Genomic DNA, 20,023 nt, shown 5'->3' with positions numbered 1-20,023 from the left:
TTAGTTCAAACAGGTTGTTGGATTCTTCTCAGAAAGCAAAGTAAGACAACAGAGTAGTTTCAGATGTTGATGGAGAGTCAGGGATTACTGATACCTCATTTGTGCAAGTGTTTCCCAGCCTGGGCCCCAGTCTGTTACCCAGCCTAGGCCTTGGAGTGTTACCCAGCCTGGGCCCGGTGTGTTACCCAGCTTGGGTCCCAGTGTGTTACCCTGCCTGTGATCCGGTGTGTTACCCTGCCTGTGATCTGGTGTGTTACCCAGCCTGGGCCTCAGTGTGTTACCCAGCCTGAGCACCAGTGTGTTACCCTGCGTGTGATGCAGTGTGTTACCCAACCTGGCCCCCAGTGGGTTACCCAGCCTTGGCCCCGGTGTGTCACCCAGCCTGGGTCCTGGTGTGTAACACAGCCTGGGCCCCAGTGTGTTACCCTGCCTGTGATCCGACATGTTACCCAGCCTGGGCCCGAGTGTGTCACCCAGCCTGGGTCCTGGTGTGTAACACAGCCTGGGCCCCAGTGTGTTACCCTGCCTGTGATCCGACATGTTACCCAGCCTGGGCCCGAGTGTGTCACCCAGCCTGGGTCCTGTTTTATAACCCAGTCTGGGCCTCAGTGTGTCACCCAGCCTGGGCCCCGGTGTGTTACCCAGCCTGGGCCTCAGTGTGTTAACCAGCCTGGGACCCAGTGTGTTACCCAGCCTGGGCCCCAGTGTGTTACCCAGCCTGGGCCTCAGTGTGTTAACCAGCCTGGGCCTCAGTGTGTTAACCAGCCTGGGACCCAGTGTGTTACCCAGCCTGGGACCGGTGTGTTAACCAGCCTGGGCCTTGGTGTGTCACCCAGCCTGGGCCTTGGTGTGTCACCCAGCCTGGGCCTTGGTGTGTTACCCAGCCTGGGCCTCAGTGTGTTACCCAGCCTGGGCCCCAGTCTGTTACCCAACCTGGCCCCCAGTGTGTCACCCAGCCCAGGCCCCATTGTGTTACCCAGCCTGCGCCCGGTGTGTTACCCAGCCTAAGCCCCAGTGTGTTACCCAGCCTGCGACTCAATGTGTTACCCAGCCTAGGCCTTGGAGTTTTACCCAGCCTGGGCCCCAGTGTGTTACCCTGCCTGTGATCCGGTGTGTTACCCAGCCTGGGCCTCAGTGTGTTACCCAGCCTGGGCCCCTGTGTGTTCCCCAGCCTGGGCCCCAGTGTGTTACCCAGCCTGGGTGCCGGTGTGTTACCCAGCCTGCCTCTTCCTGGCCATCACAGGCGAATCAGTGCAACTGGGCCTCATCCATCCAACTGCAATACCTGCCCAGAGCTGTCACCGGAAACATGGCTTTAGTTCCTAAGAATTAACATTCTCCAGTCTGAGTTGCACCAGGGAAGAACCAGATGTCACTGGGACCTGTCCCCCCCCCCCCAACAACCCCTCTGCCCCCATTGACTTTCTCAGCATCAAGAAATGTTGCTTCAAACAGCAGAACAATTCTGCCCCATTATCACCACTCCTTCTTCTTTTGCTTTTGCAGGCAATCCTCATGTGGCCCCAGCAGAGTTTCATGCAGCTGTAACGTCAAATTTCCCTTTCTTATAGAAAGTGGCTATTCAGCCCATCATATCTATGCTGACTTTCATTCCAGTCCCATTCACTACCCGCCTATTCCCTGGAACCTATCACCTGCCCAGGAACATTGCCTTGAGTTTAAGGGGTATCACTCTCTAACTGAGTGCCAGCAGTCCTATCTGGAGTCTGTACTGCAATACTCTGTCCTGGGAATGTAAGTGAGACATCTATTGATGGCTGCTCAGAAGTTAGGAGCACTGGACAGAAGAGACTGCAGATGCTGGAATCTGGAACAAAGAGCAGAACGCTGGTCAAGCAGCACCTGTGGAGACAAAAGGTGCATGTCAATGCTTTGTGTCGAGACCCTGCCTCAGGGCTGAGAGTGAAGAAGAAAAGTTGCCAGTATGTAGCAGCATAAGGGAAGAGTGTGACAGAAGCTGGTAGGTGATGGGTAGAAACAGTGAGGGGTTGGGGGATGATGGACAGATGGAACCGGGCTCACTTACTGTCCCAGCGCCACGTGGTATCAGCCAGCCAGGTTTAGGCTCAATAGGAATGTTCCCGCTGCTGACCATATGGTTGTGGGTTCAAGGCTCACTCCTGATGTAAAGTTTCGACCCAAAATGTTGACAATTCCTTCCCCCCCACAGATGCTGCTCGACCCGCTGAGTTCCTCCAGCAGATTGTGTCTTGCTTGAGGTTCCAGCATCTGCAGTCTCTTGTGCCTCCATTGGAGTCTATGGAGTACCAGAAGAGTGCTCCACTCAGAGGTGCCATCTTTCAGATCCAGATAGCCTGTCAAGTAGGTATAAATGATTCCATGGTGTAATTTGGAGAATGAAGGCAAGACCCTGTAGCCAGAGAAGAGAAGATTGAGTGAGTCCCTTTCCAGTCAAGGCTGGTGGCCACCCTAATGTCAATAACTGAGATTGATCTTATGCAAGTAACTTATATTTAACTGTCCCCATCATTGCACTTCCCTGACGAAAGTACCCTGCTTTCATTGGGAGGGTTTCTTTGATTCTTGAGCAGACTCTTGTTTTCTGTGGCAATTAACTTTTTTTTGCCATACAATAGACTGTTTACTGTGAGCTACATGCACTGCCCCACCTCTGAATCACTGGCTAACACCGTGTTATCAATAATTCTCTTTAATATTCCAGTGAAGAGCATTTAGGATGGCACTGAGTGTCTTCAGTCCGTGCATTGGGAGCACGCAGAAGTCCTGCATAAATGGTGAAAGGTTTACACCATGTTCCAAACTACACAGCTGCCCCACCTCCTCAAACCCCTCCTGCTACCCTCCCCACCCACCCCCCCCCCCCCCCCCCCCGTAGCAGAGTCTGCGGGCCCCACAGTGGCCTCAGCAGAAGAATGGAAGCAAGTAAACCTCATCTGCTGAGGAGAAAGGAAAAATAATATTGTTTAAAATAATTCAGTGGTTAACATTAATCCCATAATCATTTAATTACCAAAAGTAGGTTAAATAGTCATTACCATATTATTTTTGTGGGATCTTACTATGTACAAATTTGCTGCAACTTTTGTTACAACAGCGACCACACTTCAAAGGTAATTAATTGTTGCAAACATCCCTGACTGTTAAGCAGGGTACTGTGGAAAAAAATTAATTTCTGGGTATGATTGCTGCTCCTCAGTATGTTTTAGATAGGACATTGGCTGTGGTGCTGTTACTGTTCTTAGTAACTCTTGCTCCTGAGAAGAGGGGAATCTCCCAAACCTAAACAAAGGAAAGGGAAGGATGTAGCATGCTTGTGACACCCATCCTGACGAATGGTTATTAACTGAAACATAGTCCCCCTCCACAGATGCTGCCTGACCTGACCAGGGACTGAGTTATAGGGAGAGGTTGGACAGGCTAGGGCTATTTTCCGTGGAGCGTAGGAGACTGAGAGGTGATCTTATAGAGGTGTATAACATCGTAAGGGGCATAGACAGGGTGAAAGCACTCAGTCTTTTTCCCAGGGTTGGGGAATCAAGAACTGGAGGGCATAGGTTTAAGGTGAAAGGGGAGCGATTCAATAGGAACCTGAGGGGCAACTTTTTTACACAGAGGATGTTATGTTTAAGGAATGAGCTGCCAGAGGAAGTGGCTCAGGCAAGTAAAATAACAAGTTTTAAAAGACAATTGGATAGATGCATAGATAGGAAAAGTTTAGATGGGCCAAATACGAGCAGATGGGACTAGCTTGGGCATCTTAGTCAGAATGGACCAGTTGGGCTGAAGGGCCTGTTTTTGTGCTGTATGACTCTATGACTCTCTGACTCTCTATGACCATATGACCTGCTGATTATTTCTGGCATTCTCTGTTTTTATTTCGTGGTATCTCACAACAAAATATTGCGGTGTGTTGTATCAAATATTGTCTAAGACTGCAGTTAGTCGCACTCCAGTCAGTGTATTTACCCGGTAAGAAACGAGAAGAGGTATCTCCTGCTCCATTTGGACCTGTTAATAATCTGTGAAGCTATGTCTGTCAGATTACCATTTGGGACATGTTAGAGGACAGAATGATATTGCAAACTCAATCAGAAAAGTTTCATCAAAATCCCACTTTACTTACAAAGCCTGAGGGTGACGCTTTAGTTGGGATGTTCCAAATTTAGTCTCCAATTAAATGTCAGATTGTATAGATTGAGAAAATGTGTGGCTGAATCTTGTCGATACTTTATTTTTTTTGCCATTAGTTTTAGGACATCACTGAAGGTGTCACCTCTGATCCCTTGTGTATTTGATTTGCATAATTGTAATTCCATTAATTAGAGTAGGTGGGCTGGGGTTGCTATTTTCACTGGCTAATGCTACCTGGGGCAATGCGAACTAGTCAAGCAGTTCTGTCTACTAGTCTGTATCATTACCACTGAGTCTGCTTATTTTATAATAACCAAATTCAATTCACCTTTGGCAAACAAAACAAGTGAAATCTCAGCATGCCACCCTTTGTGCAGTTGAATAAAATATAATGCAGGTACTAGTTGTTTTTAGTGGATTGGTACCAGTTTCTTGCAGGCAAAGTTATTTCTGTGGTTTAAAGTGTATTAAGATTTTCCCCAGCACCTATCATCTGGATTGATGTTTCTTCTGATTTCATGCCAGAGGCACACATATTTGGGCACAACACAGATTATTGGATTGTGAAAATTTGGGTACAGGATCATTCGTCACCTGATTGTAATATGCCTGAAATTCCTCCCAGTTTTCAGTCTCTGTGCCTCAGTATATCTCAGTTTATTCCAATGCTTCTACTTCCCAAAATAAGAACCACACATTCAAATTTCCAGAGCAAGTTTAAAGCACATGCAAAATTGGTGACACAGTAGTATGGCGGTTAGCGTAACGCCATTACAGCGCCAGCAACCCGAGTTCAATTCCCGCTGCCTTCTGTAAGGAGTTTGTACGTTCTCCCCATGTCTGCGTGGGTTTCCTCCGGGTGCTCCGGTTTCCTCCCACATTCCAAAGACGTGGAGCTGTGGGCGTGCTATGTTGGCGCGGGAAGAGTAACGACACTTGCGGGCTGCCCCCAGCACATTCTCAGTAATGCAAAAAGATGCATTTCACTGTGTGTTTCGATGTACATGTGACTAATAAATAAATATCTTATCTTAAATATCTAAACTGTGGCCTGAATTTTAGGCATGAGAGGAAGCAGACACAAAAAAATTCTGACATTCTCTTATTGATTCTTTTAAATATTAATTGCAATTGATATTAATTCACAATGTTTTGTTTCATTGACTGCGTTATGATGGTGTCAGTATTAGTCATATTGAAAACTGGAAAGCTTCCATGATTACATTTTCTTTACCATGCTGTGCCTAATATGCTTAAATCATAGTCAAAATGTTTCAAGCTTTATTTTTTCTTAAGTTTGAGGAATGAGGATTCTAAATGCAGTAACCCAAAAGTAGTCCTGCAGGAATCCAAGGGTAGCATTAACCCACTGTCTGTTGCATTCGAGGCAGGCAGCTTGACAACTTCATGTTGTTTACTAATTGCCATGTGCAATCAATGCAGTCCATGTTATTCATTGGCCATGCAACACAGCAAGGGGCAATAGCAAGAGAAACCATCACTGTTTCAAGCCTGTTTGCACTATTTTAAGTGAGCCTGCATTTCTTAAAGGAGAGGTGTATTATTCTACAGTGGTTCAGTGGTACAGCAAGCAGGGATGCTGCCTCACAGTGCCAGTGACCTATGTTCAATCCTGACCTCTGGTATTGTCTATGTAGAGTTTACACGTTCTCCCTATGACCATCTGAGTTTTCCCTAGGTGCTCTTCCCAGATTCCAAAGATATGTTGGTTGATCAGTTAATTGGATGCCGTGAATTGTCCCCAGTGTGTATGATTAGTAGAAGTGGCTGCTCGATGGTCGGTGCGGACTCGGTGGGCGAAGGATCCTCTTTTCATGCGACGGAGTGTGGTCCAAAACTTTGCATATGACACTGGACATGCTACTGGAGGAGAAAGAGAATGTTCCATCCAGCGAGGAATAGGAGGCTCCCCGGTGAAAGGCTATGTGAGCAGATGGTCACAGTGGTCAATGTGAGGAGTCAAGCCTGAAGAGTAGGTTGCAAAGTTGCAAAAAGTGCAGTTAAGGTCAGTGAATGCATTTTCAAATGCATTATCTTTCTAGCTGCAATGCTGTCTTAGACAATATTTGATAGACTACACAAAGACTTGATAACCATGGGTCAATATTTCCCCGGAAGTCCAGGGGAAAATTTCAAGGGATGCACCAAATCTTTGTTTCAGTCGGCATCTGTGCGCGTAGACTTAGATTTAGGCAAAAGACAATGCCTGACCCGTGCAGTTGGTGTGAACCTCTCACCTTTGTCCCTCTCTCTCATTGGTCCAGTTTTCCAGCCTGACTCAACTCCACACCTATCAGTCTTCCTATTGGTCCACAGTTTGCTATCCTAATGAAGTAATGTTAATGATGTGCTCACCAAACAAGTACCTCCTGTCTGGACTCTTTCCAGCTTTATATTTCATGATTAATTACTCACTACCTCCCACAGATTCAATCAGATTCTGATTCATAAACTATCCCTCCAAGGTCACAGATTTCTACCCATCATACTCATGACCATCATGTGCAAGCTTGCTCTCACCATCAATCATTGGTAAAGCCTCACATAGAATCACTGCCACCTATTCAACAATAGCAGCGACATCCCCACAACTTATCAGGTGTTCCACCCAGGGGCAGCCTTGTCCTTTCTACCTACGTCCCACTTCCTCTTGCCGCATATCCTGGGTCCTCTACTTCCCTCAACTCTTTTGGTTTACTGTGTCCAGGCCTGAGAGCAAATCTTTCTAGCACCAACACACAAAATGTTAGAGGAACTCAGTGGGTCAGGCAGCATCGACAGAAGGAAGTGAACAGTCGACGTTTCAGGTTGAGACCCTTGTCAATCCGGATGAAGGGTCTAGACCTTAAACGTCAGCTCTCCATTTCCCTCCACAGATGCTGCCCTAGCCACTGAGTTCCTCCAGCATCTTGTGTGTTGCTCCAGATCCCAGCATCTGCAGTCTCTTGTGTCTTCCCAGCACTAGCCTTGAATTTGGGGCAAAGTTCTTCAGCAGCTGCCACACCATGGTGTGGGTTCTTCAATGTCTTTGAAGGACTAAAGGATTTACCAGAAAAATTACAATCTCACCAGCAGTTCAAAATCAATCAGGAACTAGCATGAAAGTCCCTCCAAATAATGTTATTTCCGTTCCTTCCTGCGGCTGAGCACCTTGTGTGACCAAGAGAGTGTGGGAGCTGGGGCTCTGAGCTTCAAAACATCAGGGCAGGAATCAACTCAGCACTGCAGCAGAGTCGCCAACATGAACTGCTGACTTTGCATGGCTCTGGCTGACACTTGCTACATCTGTGCTGATTGTCTCACTCATGTAGCAGTCACGTGGTTCCTCCCAAAAATGAGCTCACCTATCAAACACTACTTTGGCACCAAAATGGCTCCAAACCGCCTAAAACGTGTCTGCAATGGATCTGGATATTTGAAATATACAGCAGGAGCTTCTCCCTTTCCTTAAGGCACATTTGGGCTATGATAATTTATTTTTTTAAATGGTTGTCTTAAACTAATGAGATTGTCAGGAAATTGACAGAAAATAAATTGTTGTGAGCAAAGTAGACAGAAATTTAAGTGTAGCTGCTGATTACTTTCAATAGTAACTTCAGCATCACTGGAACTATCTCTTCCTCCACCCCCTCTGAGTGCCTGAACAAAACTCGTAATTAAGAGAGCACAGAGTCAACTCTAAGCACTGGATCTGGATGGGAAATCTCCAGTTGTATCGTCACAATAGAGCAGGCCGGAGGCTGGCATCCTGTGGCGAGTGGTGCAGTCCCTGACGTTTCAGAGACTTTTCACCATGCACAAGGAACTCGTCAGGAGCGTGATGGAGCGTTCCCCATATCAGGATGAATGCAGGTCGAAAAACATTAAGAAGGTTAATGGCATCCAAGACGAAGCAGCCTGCTTGGTGCACCATAAGCATTGACTCCCTCCATCACTGATTCATTGTGTACCATCTATAGCACGGCAGCTACTCACTGAGGCTACACCAACAGCTTCTCCAAAATCTATAACTACACAGAAGGGAAAAGACATTAGGCAAGGGAGAACACTATCACATCCTTTAAGTCGTGAGTTGGTATCCAGTGATATTCCTATATACTGGAACTCCCCATCGGTGATGTGACAGTAGCTTCAACAGATGAACTGCAGAGACTCTAGAAGAGAGTTGAGCATCAACTTGTTGAAGGGTAGTCAGGGATGGGTAACAAATGCTGGTCTGGCCTATGGTGTCCACATAAAATGAAGAATAAAGGTGTGTAAATGAACATCACATGGCCATTTCAATGAAGTCACAGATTTACTTGTAGTTTGGGTACTTTGGATTAATATGAACTCAAGATCACCATTACAGTTTAGGTTCAGGGTATAGTTCTAAACATCATAAACTCTTCTTCTGCGGTTAATGGTGGTAAGTGAATCCCTCAATGAGATGATGTAAGTGAAGTAGTTTCTATGAACATACAAAAACACAAGTTAAAAGCAGGAGCAGGGCACTCGTCCACTTGAACTTGCGTTGTCATTCAATAAGGTTGTGGATAATTAGATTGTAATCTTAGCTCCTCAAATTGCGTCAAATGGGTGACCTCATATTTTTTAATCAATTCCCCTTAGCTCTAGATTGTCCATGTGAAATATGCATTAGACCTTCTTTTAACCCAGTATATAAAGAACTGGACAAGTGTGGATTTCGCTGGATCTAGTAAGGAAGTATGCAAGAGAACAGATGAAAAGTATCAGGAGGAGTATATTCAGGGAATACCGGTCACTATATAACAATGGAATTACTCAGGTCATGCGTGTGGTGAAAATCACTGGAGAACAGCCGAATTTGAGGGGCTGTGAATTGAATGGGAAAAAAGATGGGCAATAATACTGGCAAATAATGAAGAAAAATATAAACTTTGTTCAACAAAGTCCAGAAAAATACATTCTACAAAGCATCAAGATTAAACTGCAAGCTGATGAGACTCCATGGGTAAATAAAGTGAAGTTTTGGATCTGACAAAAGAGACACATGTTAAGCACATGGATGGCAGGAGAGACTACGACAAGGCAGAATGGAATAATATAAGGAGTGACTAAAAAGCAGGTAAAAAGGCAAAAGGAAATTATGAAATTAAATTATCAAACATCAAAAAATCCACAGGCCTATAACTAAGAAAAGGAGAGTCGGAATGGAAATAAGGCTGCTTGCAGGATGGAATAACAAGCAGTAAAAGTGAAACAGAAGAAATATTAAGTGATTAGATTGCTTTAGTGGCTATCAGGAATGCAGATCAGGTGGGTATGACATGGGATTAGAAATGCTATAACCACATTAAAATTAAAAAGAAGAGAAATCTTAACTAATCAAATACAGAGGATAAAATCTATGGTCCGGATGATTGCAGCCCCACATTTTAAAAGGACCTAGGGAAGAGATATTAAAGCCACTATTAGACATTTTAATAATTTATTTCAAAAGATGTAGTGCCGGAGGATTAGTAGATAGCTAACAAAATATCCCTATTTAAGAACAAAAAGTACAATAAGACAAAACTATAGAGTAATCAGCATATAGCAGTCAGCTTCAAAAAGTAGAAGGAACGGAATCAGAATCAGGTTTATTATCACTGCCATGTCGTGAAATTTGTTGTTTTGCAGCAGCGGTACAGTGCAAGATGAAAAAATTACTGTAAGTTCCAAAATAAATAAATAGTGCAAAAGAGGAATCATGAGGTAGTGTTCATGGGTTCATGGACCTTTCAGAAATCTGATGGTGGAGGGGAAGATGCTGTTCCTGAAATGTTGAGTGTGGGTCTTCAGGCTCCTGTACCTCCTCCCCGATGGTAGTAACGTGAAGAGGGCATGTCCCTGGTGGTGAGGGACCTTAGTGATGGATGCCTCCTTCTTGAGGCACCGCCTCTTGAAGATGTCCTCAATGGTGGGGAATGTTGTGTCAGTGATTGAGCTGGCTGAGTCTACAACCCTCTGCAGTCTCTTGTGATCCTGTGCATTGGAGCCTCCATACCAGGTAGTGATGCAACCAGTCAGAATGCTCTCCACCGTACATCTGTAGAAACTTACAAGAGTCTTCGGTGAGATACCAAATCTCCTCAAACTCCTAACGAAGTAGAGCCACTAGTGTGCCTTCTTCATGATTGCATCAATGTGTTGGGCCCAAGGTAGATCCTCTGCGATGTTGATGCCCAGGAACTTGAAGCTGCTCACCTTTTCCACCGCTGACCCCTCAGTGAAGACTGACGCGTGTTCTCCTGACTTTCCCTTCCTGAAGTCCACCAACAATAGAATCTTGTAAATATTCCAATAAAGAAACAAATCAACAACAAAATATTATCATCAGTAGGTCATAAATTTCAGAAGGGAACATGCAGTTTAATCTACTTATTGAATCCTTTAAAAACATTACAGAGAGAATTGATAAGGATCAACAGTAGATGTCAGTTATTTAGATTTCCATTTATCCAGATTTCAGTAAAATGTCTTAGATTAATATGAAAAGAGCATGCAAAGACTTGAAGCATGACAAAATTGATGGCCAGCTGACTTCAATACAGTATAACAGAATAAAGAGTGGCAAAGCTGAGTTCTATAACCATCAGTGCCAGGGTGACCAATATCCACTGTTCACTTGACTTTGACATCATAAGACACAATTTCTATGTTTGCACATTGCATCAAATTGGCAGGTGGAGACAGGGAATGTGAGCGCAGTTGGCAATACCGTCTCCACCTGAGAAACAAATTATAGAAATTGCAGAGTGGACATATAATTTGTAAATAGATTTCAGCAGAGCTGAGTGTGATATTTAGGTAAGAAACTGAAGAAAGCTGCATCTTACTTGAAAGAGTGGAAAGAATATTTAACTTGCCAAAACAGAGACCAATTGAGTGAATAAATTTAAGGTCAGATCGGAACAGAGGAATATACAGAGGAAAGACGGGAGAAGGTTTGAGTGGAGCGCAGATAACAACAAGGAGTGATTGAACTGACTGCCCTGTTTTGTGAAACTTACCCTTTTCACTTCATCATTCTAAGGGGTATCAGTGAGCTAGGGGAGCAGTGGCAATGAGCAGGGAAAGAGTTACAGAGAGTGAGAGAGGGGAAGCAGTGAGCAGGGAAGAGACAAATTAAAATGAGGAGGTGTGAGCAGGTGTTACTCTCCTAGCTGGGTTGAGGAGAGTGGCACTTTGGAGGAGGAATATTGAAGAAATGGAGAAGGGGGGAGAGAGCTTGGGAAAGGTAAAAGTGAGTTGTGAAAGAGTAGTAAGATGGACGTAGGGTGACAGTGAACAAGGGAGGGCTAGCAATGGATTGGGAGATGGGTAACAGTAAGTGGGGAGGGATAACAGTGATTTGGAGGAGGGCAACAGTGACCTGGGATAGGGGTAAGTGAAATGGCAGAGAGGGAGTGATCAGTGAGTAGGGCAACAGTGAACAGTGAGAGGTTTAGCTGGGGGTGAGGTGACTGAGCAGAAAGAGGAGAAACATTGAGCAGAGAGAGGTAACATGGAGCTGGAAGAGGGTAAGTGGGAATAACTGAGCTGGGCAATGGGGAATAGTGAACTCAGGTAGGACTGGGCTGGCTGAGGAGTGACAAAGAATTGGGGTGAAGGTGACTGAGCTCAGGGAAGGGTAACAGTGAACTGGGATATTGTAAATGAGCTTGGAAAGAGGTGGCATTGAGAAGAGGGATAATATTGAGATTAGAGAGGGTTAAAGTGAGTTGGGGAGAGTAAAAGTGGGTTGGTGATGATAACTGTGAGCTGCAAAGGGGGTAGTTGAAGAGCCTGGCTGTGAGTGGGGAAGGGAACCATGTGGGAATGGTTAGTGCTGGAATACTGTGAGGTACAGAGGGGTAACATTGAGATGAGGATGGGTAAGTGAGCTGAAGAGGGATGTGTGTTGTTGAGGGTAAAGGTAATCTGGGGGTAGGTAACTGTAAACTGGAGACAGTCACAGTGAGTGGTCAGCAATGAGAGTTTAATTAAGAGTTGAATACATTCAGAGTGAATTTACATGTGGAGCTCAATATTCCAGGTACAGTTACTCAAAGTCTAGCATCTCCCATCGCCCTGATGAGGAGGTAAGTACAGGATAACATTTTGGCCACTGTAAATTGCCCCAAGAATGTTAGATGAGTGCTATAATCTGGGGAGGAGTTGATGGGGATGTTGGGAAAATAAAATGGGATTAGTGTCTGCCTCTGATCTGTTGGGCTCAATGCTTTGGGAAAGTGCGGGAGAGAGGGATCTGTCGGCACATAGACAACTGAGGTCATGACCATCAGTGAAGGGGTGCGCTTCAGGGTGCGGGGAATGCACAAGGTGCCAGAGTCTACAGTTGATCTGTATCTTGTCTGAGGAAGAGCAGACCTGTCCTCAAAGAGATGCACTAAAAGTTTGCCAGTATGATATTCAGAATGAAGAGCCCAAGCCTATCTGCATGGTGTCGAGAAAATTAAGAGGTAATATCATTGAAATATGGAGAGTAAAGTCAAGGAGGATTTCACCCTAGCTGGGTCCAAAACTCAGAATAAGAAGTAGGCCATCTTGGACTGAGATGAGGAGAAATTTCTTTACCCAGCTTTGCATCTGTAGAATTTGGTTCTCCAGAGGGCTGCAAGTGCCCAATCATACAGAATAGTCAAGACAGAAATCAATAGACTTTGGGGCATTCATGGAGTCAAGGGACACAGCACAGTGAAGGAAAGTAAGGTAGTGGTAAATCAGCGATGGTCTCATTGAACAAGGGAGCAGGCCTGAGCTGGTCTAATCCTGCTTCTATTTCGAATGCTCTTTGTTTTTTAGTCAGTCACATCTATAGCAGGAAAAAAAAGGCAGATGATAAGTCAATACACATAATTAGGCACGTCTTTGCTGAACAGACTGTATATAATAGATCTCAGAATGCAACACAGTCACTGCTTTACACCTGCTGAGGCACATTTACACAGAGAAGGTATATGTGTTACAATGATACAACCTCTGCTTCAGATGGAGTTCTCTGTGCTTCTCAGTCGTCTTGAAATGAGAAAGGCCTGGCATAAATCTGCCTTTCGTTGGACAAGGCCTTTTAATTGGGCAATGATTAAAGTATGCTGAACAAATGAATATTTTGTCCTGTGCCTCTTAGGGAGGTGCACAGTTACTGAACTTATCTGAACATGAAAGACATTACTTTCAGGTACTAACAACCTAATAGGCAACAGGTTGCGTTCCGTCCACTGTCCACTGTCCACTCCCTGTCCATTGAGCAGTGTTGGCTTTTGGCCCACTGTGCTCCTGCTTTAAAATCACTTCACCATGTTCCAATTCTCTTGTGGCTTCACTCTTGCTGCCTCTCTGACTCCTTTCCGCTTTTCAAGCAGGTAGGTATAGAGGAGATGTCAGGGGTAAGTTTTCGACTCAGAGAGTGGTGAGTGTGTGGGATGGGCTGCTGGCAACAGTGGTGGAGGTGGATACGAGAGGGTCTTTTAAGAGACTTTTGGATAGGTACATGGAGCTTAGAAAAATAGAGGGCTATGGGTAAGCCTAGTAATTTCTAAGGTAGGGACTTGTTCGGCACAGCTTTGTGGGCCAAAGGGCCTGAATCGTGCTGTAGGTTTGCTATGTTCTATGTTCTAACTCCTTCAGCACTAAAGACCCTCTGCATTCCTCTAACTCTGGCCTCTTGCATATTCCCTAATGCCCTTGCATAAGCCCCACTCCCACCCTGTTCCCATCTGGAGGCCGTCATCTGTTTCTGCACTAAGCACCAGGATTCTCTTGCCAAGCCTGTCTCAAACTCTCTCTCCTTAGAAATGTTACTTTTTGACCCTGAGTTTGCTCACCTGGTTTAGCATTTATTTTTTAGGCTCGGCCCATTTTTTTATCTGTAAGCACTCAGTGAAGCACTTCTGCAAGTCTTACAGCATTAAAGTTGCAAAAAAATTTGCAAAGTTCTTCGCAAAATTTGAGGGAAGTTTCTGAAGTAATAGAATTCATTGTAGTTATCAAATACACGCGGGACTAATTCTAGTCAGTTTGCAATCTCTTGCTGATGCAACTTTATTGATTATTTCACTCTGTCTGACAATTATCCCAGGTTAGGAGATCAACTGGATTAAGAATATTATGGTACTTGAGTAAACTTATGTGGCATATCTAATTTACTTTGATTGACACAGTGGCTATCCATGACAAGATGCATATTTATTTGCCATCATTCTCATTTGTCAACTTGGCACTTCTGCCAAACGCAAATTCAATTCAAACAGCATGGCCCTTAACACAGCAAGAAGGAAATGAATCAGGCAAAATTTGTCACTAAGCTGAAGAAAAAGCTTTCGGATAACAATTTGACGGAAGGTATTTCCTGTGAAATCCCTTAATATGATGCTGAATCACCAGGATGCTGCCTGGATTAGAGAGTACTAGCTATGAGTGGTTAGACAAACTTGGAGACACAAGAGACTGCAGATGCTGGAATCTGGAACAACACACAAGATGCTGAAGGAACTCTGTGGGTCAGGCAACATCTATTGGAGGGAAATAGACCGTCGACGCTTTGTGCCAAGACTCTTCATCTGAACTGAAAGATAGAGGGGAGATAGCCAGTATAAGGGGCGGCGCGGTAGCGTAGCGGTTAGCACAACGCTATTACAGCGCCAGCGATCGGGGTTCGATTCCCGTCGCTGTCTGTAAGGAGTTTGTACGTTCTCCCTCCTGTGTCTGCGTGGGTTTTCTCCGGGTGCTCTGGTTTCCTCCCACATTCCAAAAGACGTACGGGTGGGTTAATTTGGGGTTTAAAATGGGCGGCGCGGACTCATTGGGCCGGAAGGGCCTGTTACCACACTGTAAATAAAATTTAATTTAAAAAAGGTGAAGGAAAGGCGCAGAGCAAGAGCTAGCAAGCGATAGGTGGATCCAGGTGAGGTGGGGAGGGGGGGTGGTGTTGGTGACAGGCAGATGAAGGAGGCAAACTTGGATTGCTTTCTCCTGAGTGTCGGAGGCTGAGGGGAGACCTGATATCGGGATATAAAATCATGAGAGGCATAGATAGGGTAGGCAGCCAGAATATGTTTTCCAAGGTAGAAATATTAAATCTTAGGGGGCATAGCTTTAAGGTGAGAGGGGGAAAGTTTAAAGGGGATGTGGGGGGTGGGGTAAGTTTTTTACACAGAGAGTGATAGGTGCCTAGAATGTATTGCCGGGGTGGTGGTGGAAGGAGATATGATAGCAATGGTTAAGAGGCATTTCGACAGGCACAGGGAATGGAGAGTTATGGATCATGTGCAGGCAGATCACAGTTTAGATAGGCATCATGGTCAGCACAGACATCATGGGCTGAAAGGCCTGTTCCTTTGCTATACTGTTCTATATTCTACATTAAGGAGATACTAGAAAAGACAACTAAACCCTTGGTCAAAGTTCTGAAGGGCTATAGTAGTCTGTGAAGGCAGAATGCTTTAAGGAGGGAACTTAACTCTTCAGGCCTATGGAGCTGCAGCCTTTGACAACAGTCTCTCTGAAGGTTGGAGGCACGGGAGGTTCATTTTGAGGGAACACAGGGTTTCTGGGGGACACGAGGCTGAGGGGTTACATAGTTAATGAGGAGAAAGACCACAGAGGGATTTGAACATGGGAGTCAAGATTTTAATGGTTCAAGCTGATGCAAAGACATTTGTGATGATTCAATAAGACAATATGAAATGATAAGAGAAAACACTAAAACATGCTCAGCAAGTCAGACAGTACCTGTGGAGGGAGACTTAATACAAATCAGGGCATGGGCAGCAAACCTTTGGATAAGTTTATTCATACTAACTTTGCAGTGTGTTTGGGTTTGTAGCATTTTCACTTCCTGTGTGAAAGCCATTCACCAAAAGGTTGGCATCAGTCTTTATGCTCCTCATTGTTGCCCCAAGTGTTTACCTCATGACACATGGCAGCTCCAATGATGGTAGCTTATTTCTACAGCCTTGTATTAATTGCATATTATTCCGATCAGTAGAATTTATAGCACTCTTTTCAGTGTAGTGAGAGGCATTCCTGAGCATTCTGATTTGCATCAATTGTGTCCTATTTTAAAGTGCAGCTTCAATAAAACAAATGAGTATAACAATGGAAAATAGTCCAATACAAACCCACAGACTCCCACAACTATCTCAACCACACCTCCTGTCACCTTGTTTCCTGTAAAGAATCTATTCCATTCTTTCAGTTTTTCCAGCACCAAGCTATACTGTATGTTCTGATGACAACACTTCCCTCACTAGCGCTTCTAAGATGCCTTCTTATTTTCTTGACTATATCTTCCCTTCCACAATAATTGACAGTCCTCTCAACCATGTCAATTCTATTTCTCACAGTTCAGCTATCACCAGACAGAACAAGGGTAGGGTTCCCCTTATTCCTACTTTCCACACACGAGCCACTACACACAGATCATTCTCCATAATTTCCACCGTTTGATGCCACCATCAAAGACATCTTCCCTTTCCTAATCCACCTCCTTCATCATTCCAAACAGACTTTCCCTCTGTGACTCAAGAAATGCAGTACCTGCCCTTTATATGCCTTCTTTCTTGCCATCCAGGGTCCCAGACGCACCCGCTGAGTAAATCAGCAATTCACTTGCACACCTTGCAGTGTACTGCATCTGGTGCTCACTGTGTGTTTGCCTCAAAATTGGAGTAACTAAACACAAGCGCTCAGTCCACAAGGGTGACCCGGACTTTCTGTTGTCTGTTACTTTAATTGTCCATCTCACTCCCACTCTCTGTCTTGGCCTCTGACATTATTCCAGCAACAAGGGACAGGATCTGATCCTCTGAGTGAATACGTTACACCTACCAGAACTCAACATTGTCAGCCTTTCCAGAACTGGCCAGTACTGATGAAAGGTTGTCAACCTGTAGTGGTAAATAAGTTCTTCTCTCTCCACAGATGCTGCCTGGCCTGCTGGATCAGTATTCTCTTTTATTTCAGATTTCCAGCAAGTGTAGTGTTTTGCAGGTCACAGTTCTTGCTCTCTCCTTTGCCTTCATTCCTCTCCTATTTATATCCCCTCCACGCAGATCATTTGCATTTAACAAGCCTTCCCCACCTGGTCTCACCCAGCACCACCACCACTTACATTGCAATCTCTCTTGGTCTCCACCCAATCAAAGACAATTTGCTTTGTCCTCCCGAACCCTCACACTTCTCTGCAGCTCAAAATATTTTTGATTTTGAACTTTTCCTAGTTCTGGTGAAACGTTAACCCTGTTTTGCACTCTCCACAGGTGCTATCTGGCCTGCTAAGTATTTCTATCATTTTCAGTTTTTAATGCAAATTGGCCAATTTGCATCTAATGTTTACACTAAAATGAACTTTAAGTCCATAGGAAGATCCATACTTTCTTTTGTTCATAAAAACTGCAAAGGTGACAAGAAAGTTCAACAAGATAATTTTTTTAAAAATTAGTATACAGGTAATCCACTCACATACTCAGCAGAGAGATGTGACCCTTCAACTCTAATGATGGTAGGATAATGGCCATCTATTGCCATGTGATTGAACAACTCTCACCCAACTCACTCTCTGTAAATAAATGAATGGAAGTCATCCACTACCAAATACATTAATAAAAGAATGGGGCTCAACCCCCATCATAATGTTAATATAAGAATGGGACTCCTTATTGACACCTTAAACCTTGTGCCAATAAATTGTTAGGGCTTAACATTCCTCATTACTCTCACTGTCTGTCAGTGAATGAGAAGGGCTCAGTTCCCATTACGATATTTGGGAAAACATGATTTGGATTCAAAGTCCACCACAATCTGGCAAGTCGTGAATGGGTCACAACAGCACCCGCCCCCCATCCCCACCCCCCATCGCCAAACATCAGTGGTGTTCACCCCATCAAAGTCTGCCAAGGAATGATCTGTGCTCAAATCCCACTGCCAAATCCCTCTCCTCCTTGTCCCTCACTGAAGCAGTCTGTCAGTAATGAATGGGACACATCATACACTATCAATAAATGATCGGAGTTCAGCTCCCTCACAATCCATCATTAAATGAAGAGGCGCAGCCTCTTTACAATGTAGCATTAAACAATTAGGATTCAAATGATTAAGGGCACCACACTACTTCAGCAGGGTCTGAGTTCAATCCTGACTGTAAGTGCTGTTGGTGTGGAAATGGGAATTTGCTGTAATTTACCCCACGTAAAAAGGGGGCATTGGTTGATATGTAAGATATAATAATCTGTAGATAAAAAGGGAAATAAGGAGGGGGACTGGGACCAATGGCCAGCTAGCACGGACTTGATGGGCTGAATGAATTCCTTCTGTGTTGAAATAAGATTGGTCCCCTCTCAATCTTGTAATAAATGGGCTCAACCACCACCTCCCTCACAAATGATCAATAAATGTGTTGGATCATCACTATCAACAGCCCCCAGCCCTGTCCCCCAACACCCCAAACACCACCCATCAACAAATGACTTGGCTTCAACCCCCAACACTAACATCAATGTGAAAGGAGCTCATCCTGCCTTATGATCATTCAATACACGAATGGGACCCAGCCACCCTCCACCCCTTGGCCCCAGCCCTGTTCCTCCCTATCTGTAAATAAACGAATGGGACTCAATCAAACTCAAAATGTGCCAACAGCTGAATGAGGATCAAGTAATGGGCTCAATCCTCATCACAACCCCTCACCCAGACAACCAGGCACAGATGGTCAATAACCAAGTGCTTCTCAACTTCCTCCCACACCTCCTTCCCCCTCCCATTCCCATCAACCTGTCAATAAATGAGTAGGACTCACCATCCAACCACTGACCACAACCCTCCCCTACCCATCCAATCGCAATCTGCTAATATATAAAAGGAGTCCAACCAACCCCCTCCCCATCATCACAATGGGAATTGCTTTCCTCTGCAGAACTCTCAACCTGTGATAAGGCTCCTGTTGTCTGTGTATGACTTTCATAATCTAATAAACCTATATTTCCCCTGAGACACACTGCTGACTACTTCTCCACTGTCACTCATAACCTATTTTGAGAAAGTGAAGTTTAAAGACCAACAGGGAATTTTGGAAGTCGCTGAAACGCCCTGACTCCTCAGATTCAGACAATCCATCCCTTGGGTACAGCACCACTTTCTGTTGCAGAGGAAATGGGAGAGTGACACTGCTCGATCCATTGTCATGTGGAGGTGGTGAGCCATTCATATCAGCTCCATATGATTAATAGATATAGCTATGTCAGTAAACAGAGACTTTCTACTTGGCTGTCCACAGATTATAGAATACTGTCATTAGTTCAAAATAAAGATTATACTGATGTTTTGTCATTTTTGCCTTATCTTCTAAAGGTGCGAACTGCTGTTTGATATCATTCTGATATCTCTGCTGATAAGAATTTAATTCCATCAGAGCTCCCGTAACTTCACTAACTGGATTCCATTCATTCTTATTTGGCTATTTCAGATTCTAATCTCTCAGTGTCTGAAGACCCAACCTCAGTGATTCAGGAACAGTTTCTTCCCCTCTACCATCAGATTTCTGAATGATCTATGAACCCATGAACATTATTCCTTTATTTTTGCACTACTTATTTATTTGTTGTAATTTATAGATTTTTATATCTTTGTACTGTACTGCTGCCGCAAGACAACAAATTTCATGTCATATGTAAGTGATAATAAACCTGATTCTGATTCTGATTCTGCTCTATTAATTAGGCCTCTGTTCCATTAGTATTCCACTAAATGGGACTTGATTTCATTAGATGTCTGCTGGATACATGACTTCTTCATAGTGTTACGAACCAGCAACAAAAGAAACACACTGAGTCATGATTCAGTTAAAAGCTATTTTATTAATCAC

The 20,023-nt window shown here is 44.4% G+C and overlaps 1 protein-coding gene across 1 annotated transcript; it reads left to right on the top strand.

Annotated features, from left to right (window-relative positions):
• The first annotated feature begins 315 nt into the window (after positions 1-315).
• LOC127584558 (small proline-rich protein 3-like) lies at positions 316-1,008 on the top strand. The gene has a single exon (XM_052041331.1). It carries the CDS (start codon positions 316-318, stop codon positions 1,006-1,008), a length of 693 nt encoding a protein of 230 aa, XP_051897291.1.
• The last annotated feature ends 19,015 nt before the right edge of the window (positions 1,009-20,023 follow it).

Source organism: Pristis pectinata, chromosome 30 (assembly GCF_009764475.1).
Source record: "Pristis pectinata isolate sPriPec2 chromosome 30, sPriPec2.1.pri, whole genome shotgun sequence".
Lineage (NCBI taxonomy): Eukaryota > Metazoa > Chordata > Chondrichthyes > Rhinopristiformes > Pristidae > Pristis > Pristis pectinata.
The sequence above is the reverse complement of the archived record's forward strand: the minus strand, read 5'-3'. Positions and strand labels throughout refer to the sequence as shown.

Excerpts from the sequence above, each read along its gene's own strand:
- LOC127584558 (XM_052041331.1), top strand. The coding sequence starts at position 316 with ATGCAGTGTGTTACCCAACCTGGCCCCCAGTGGGTTACCCAGCCTTGG.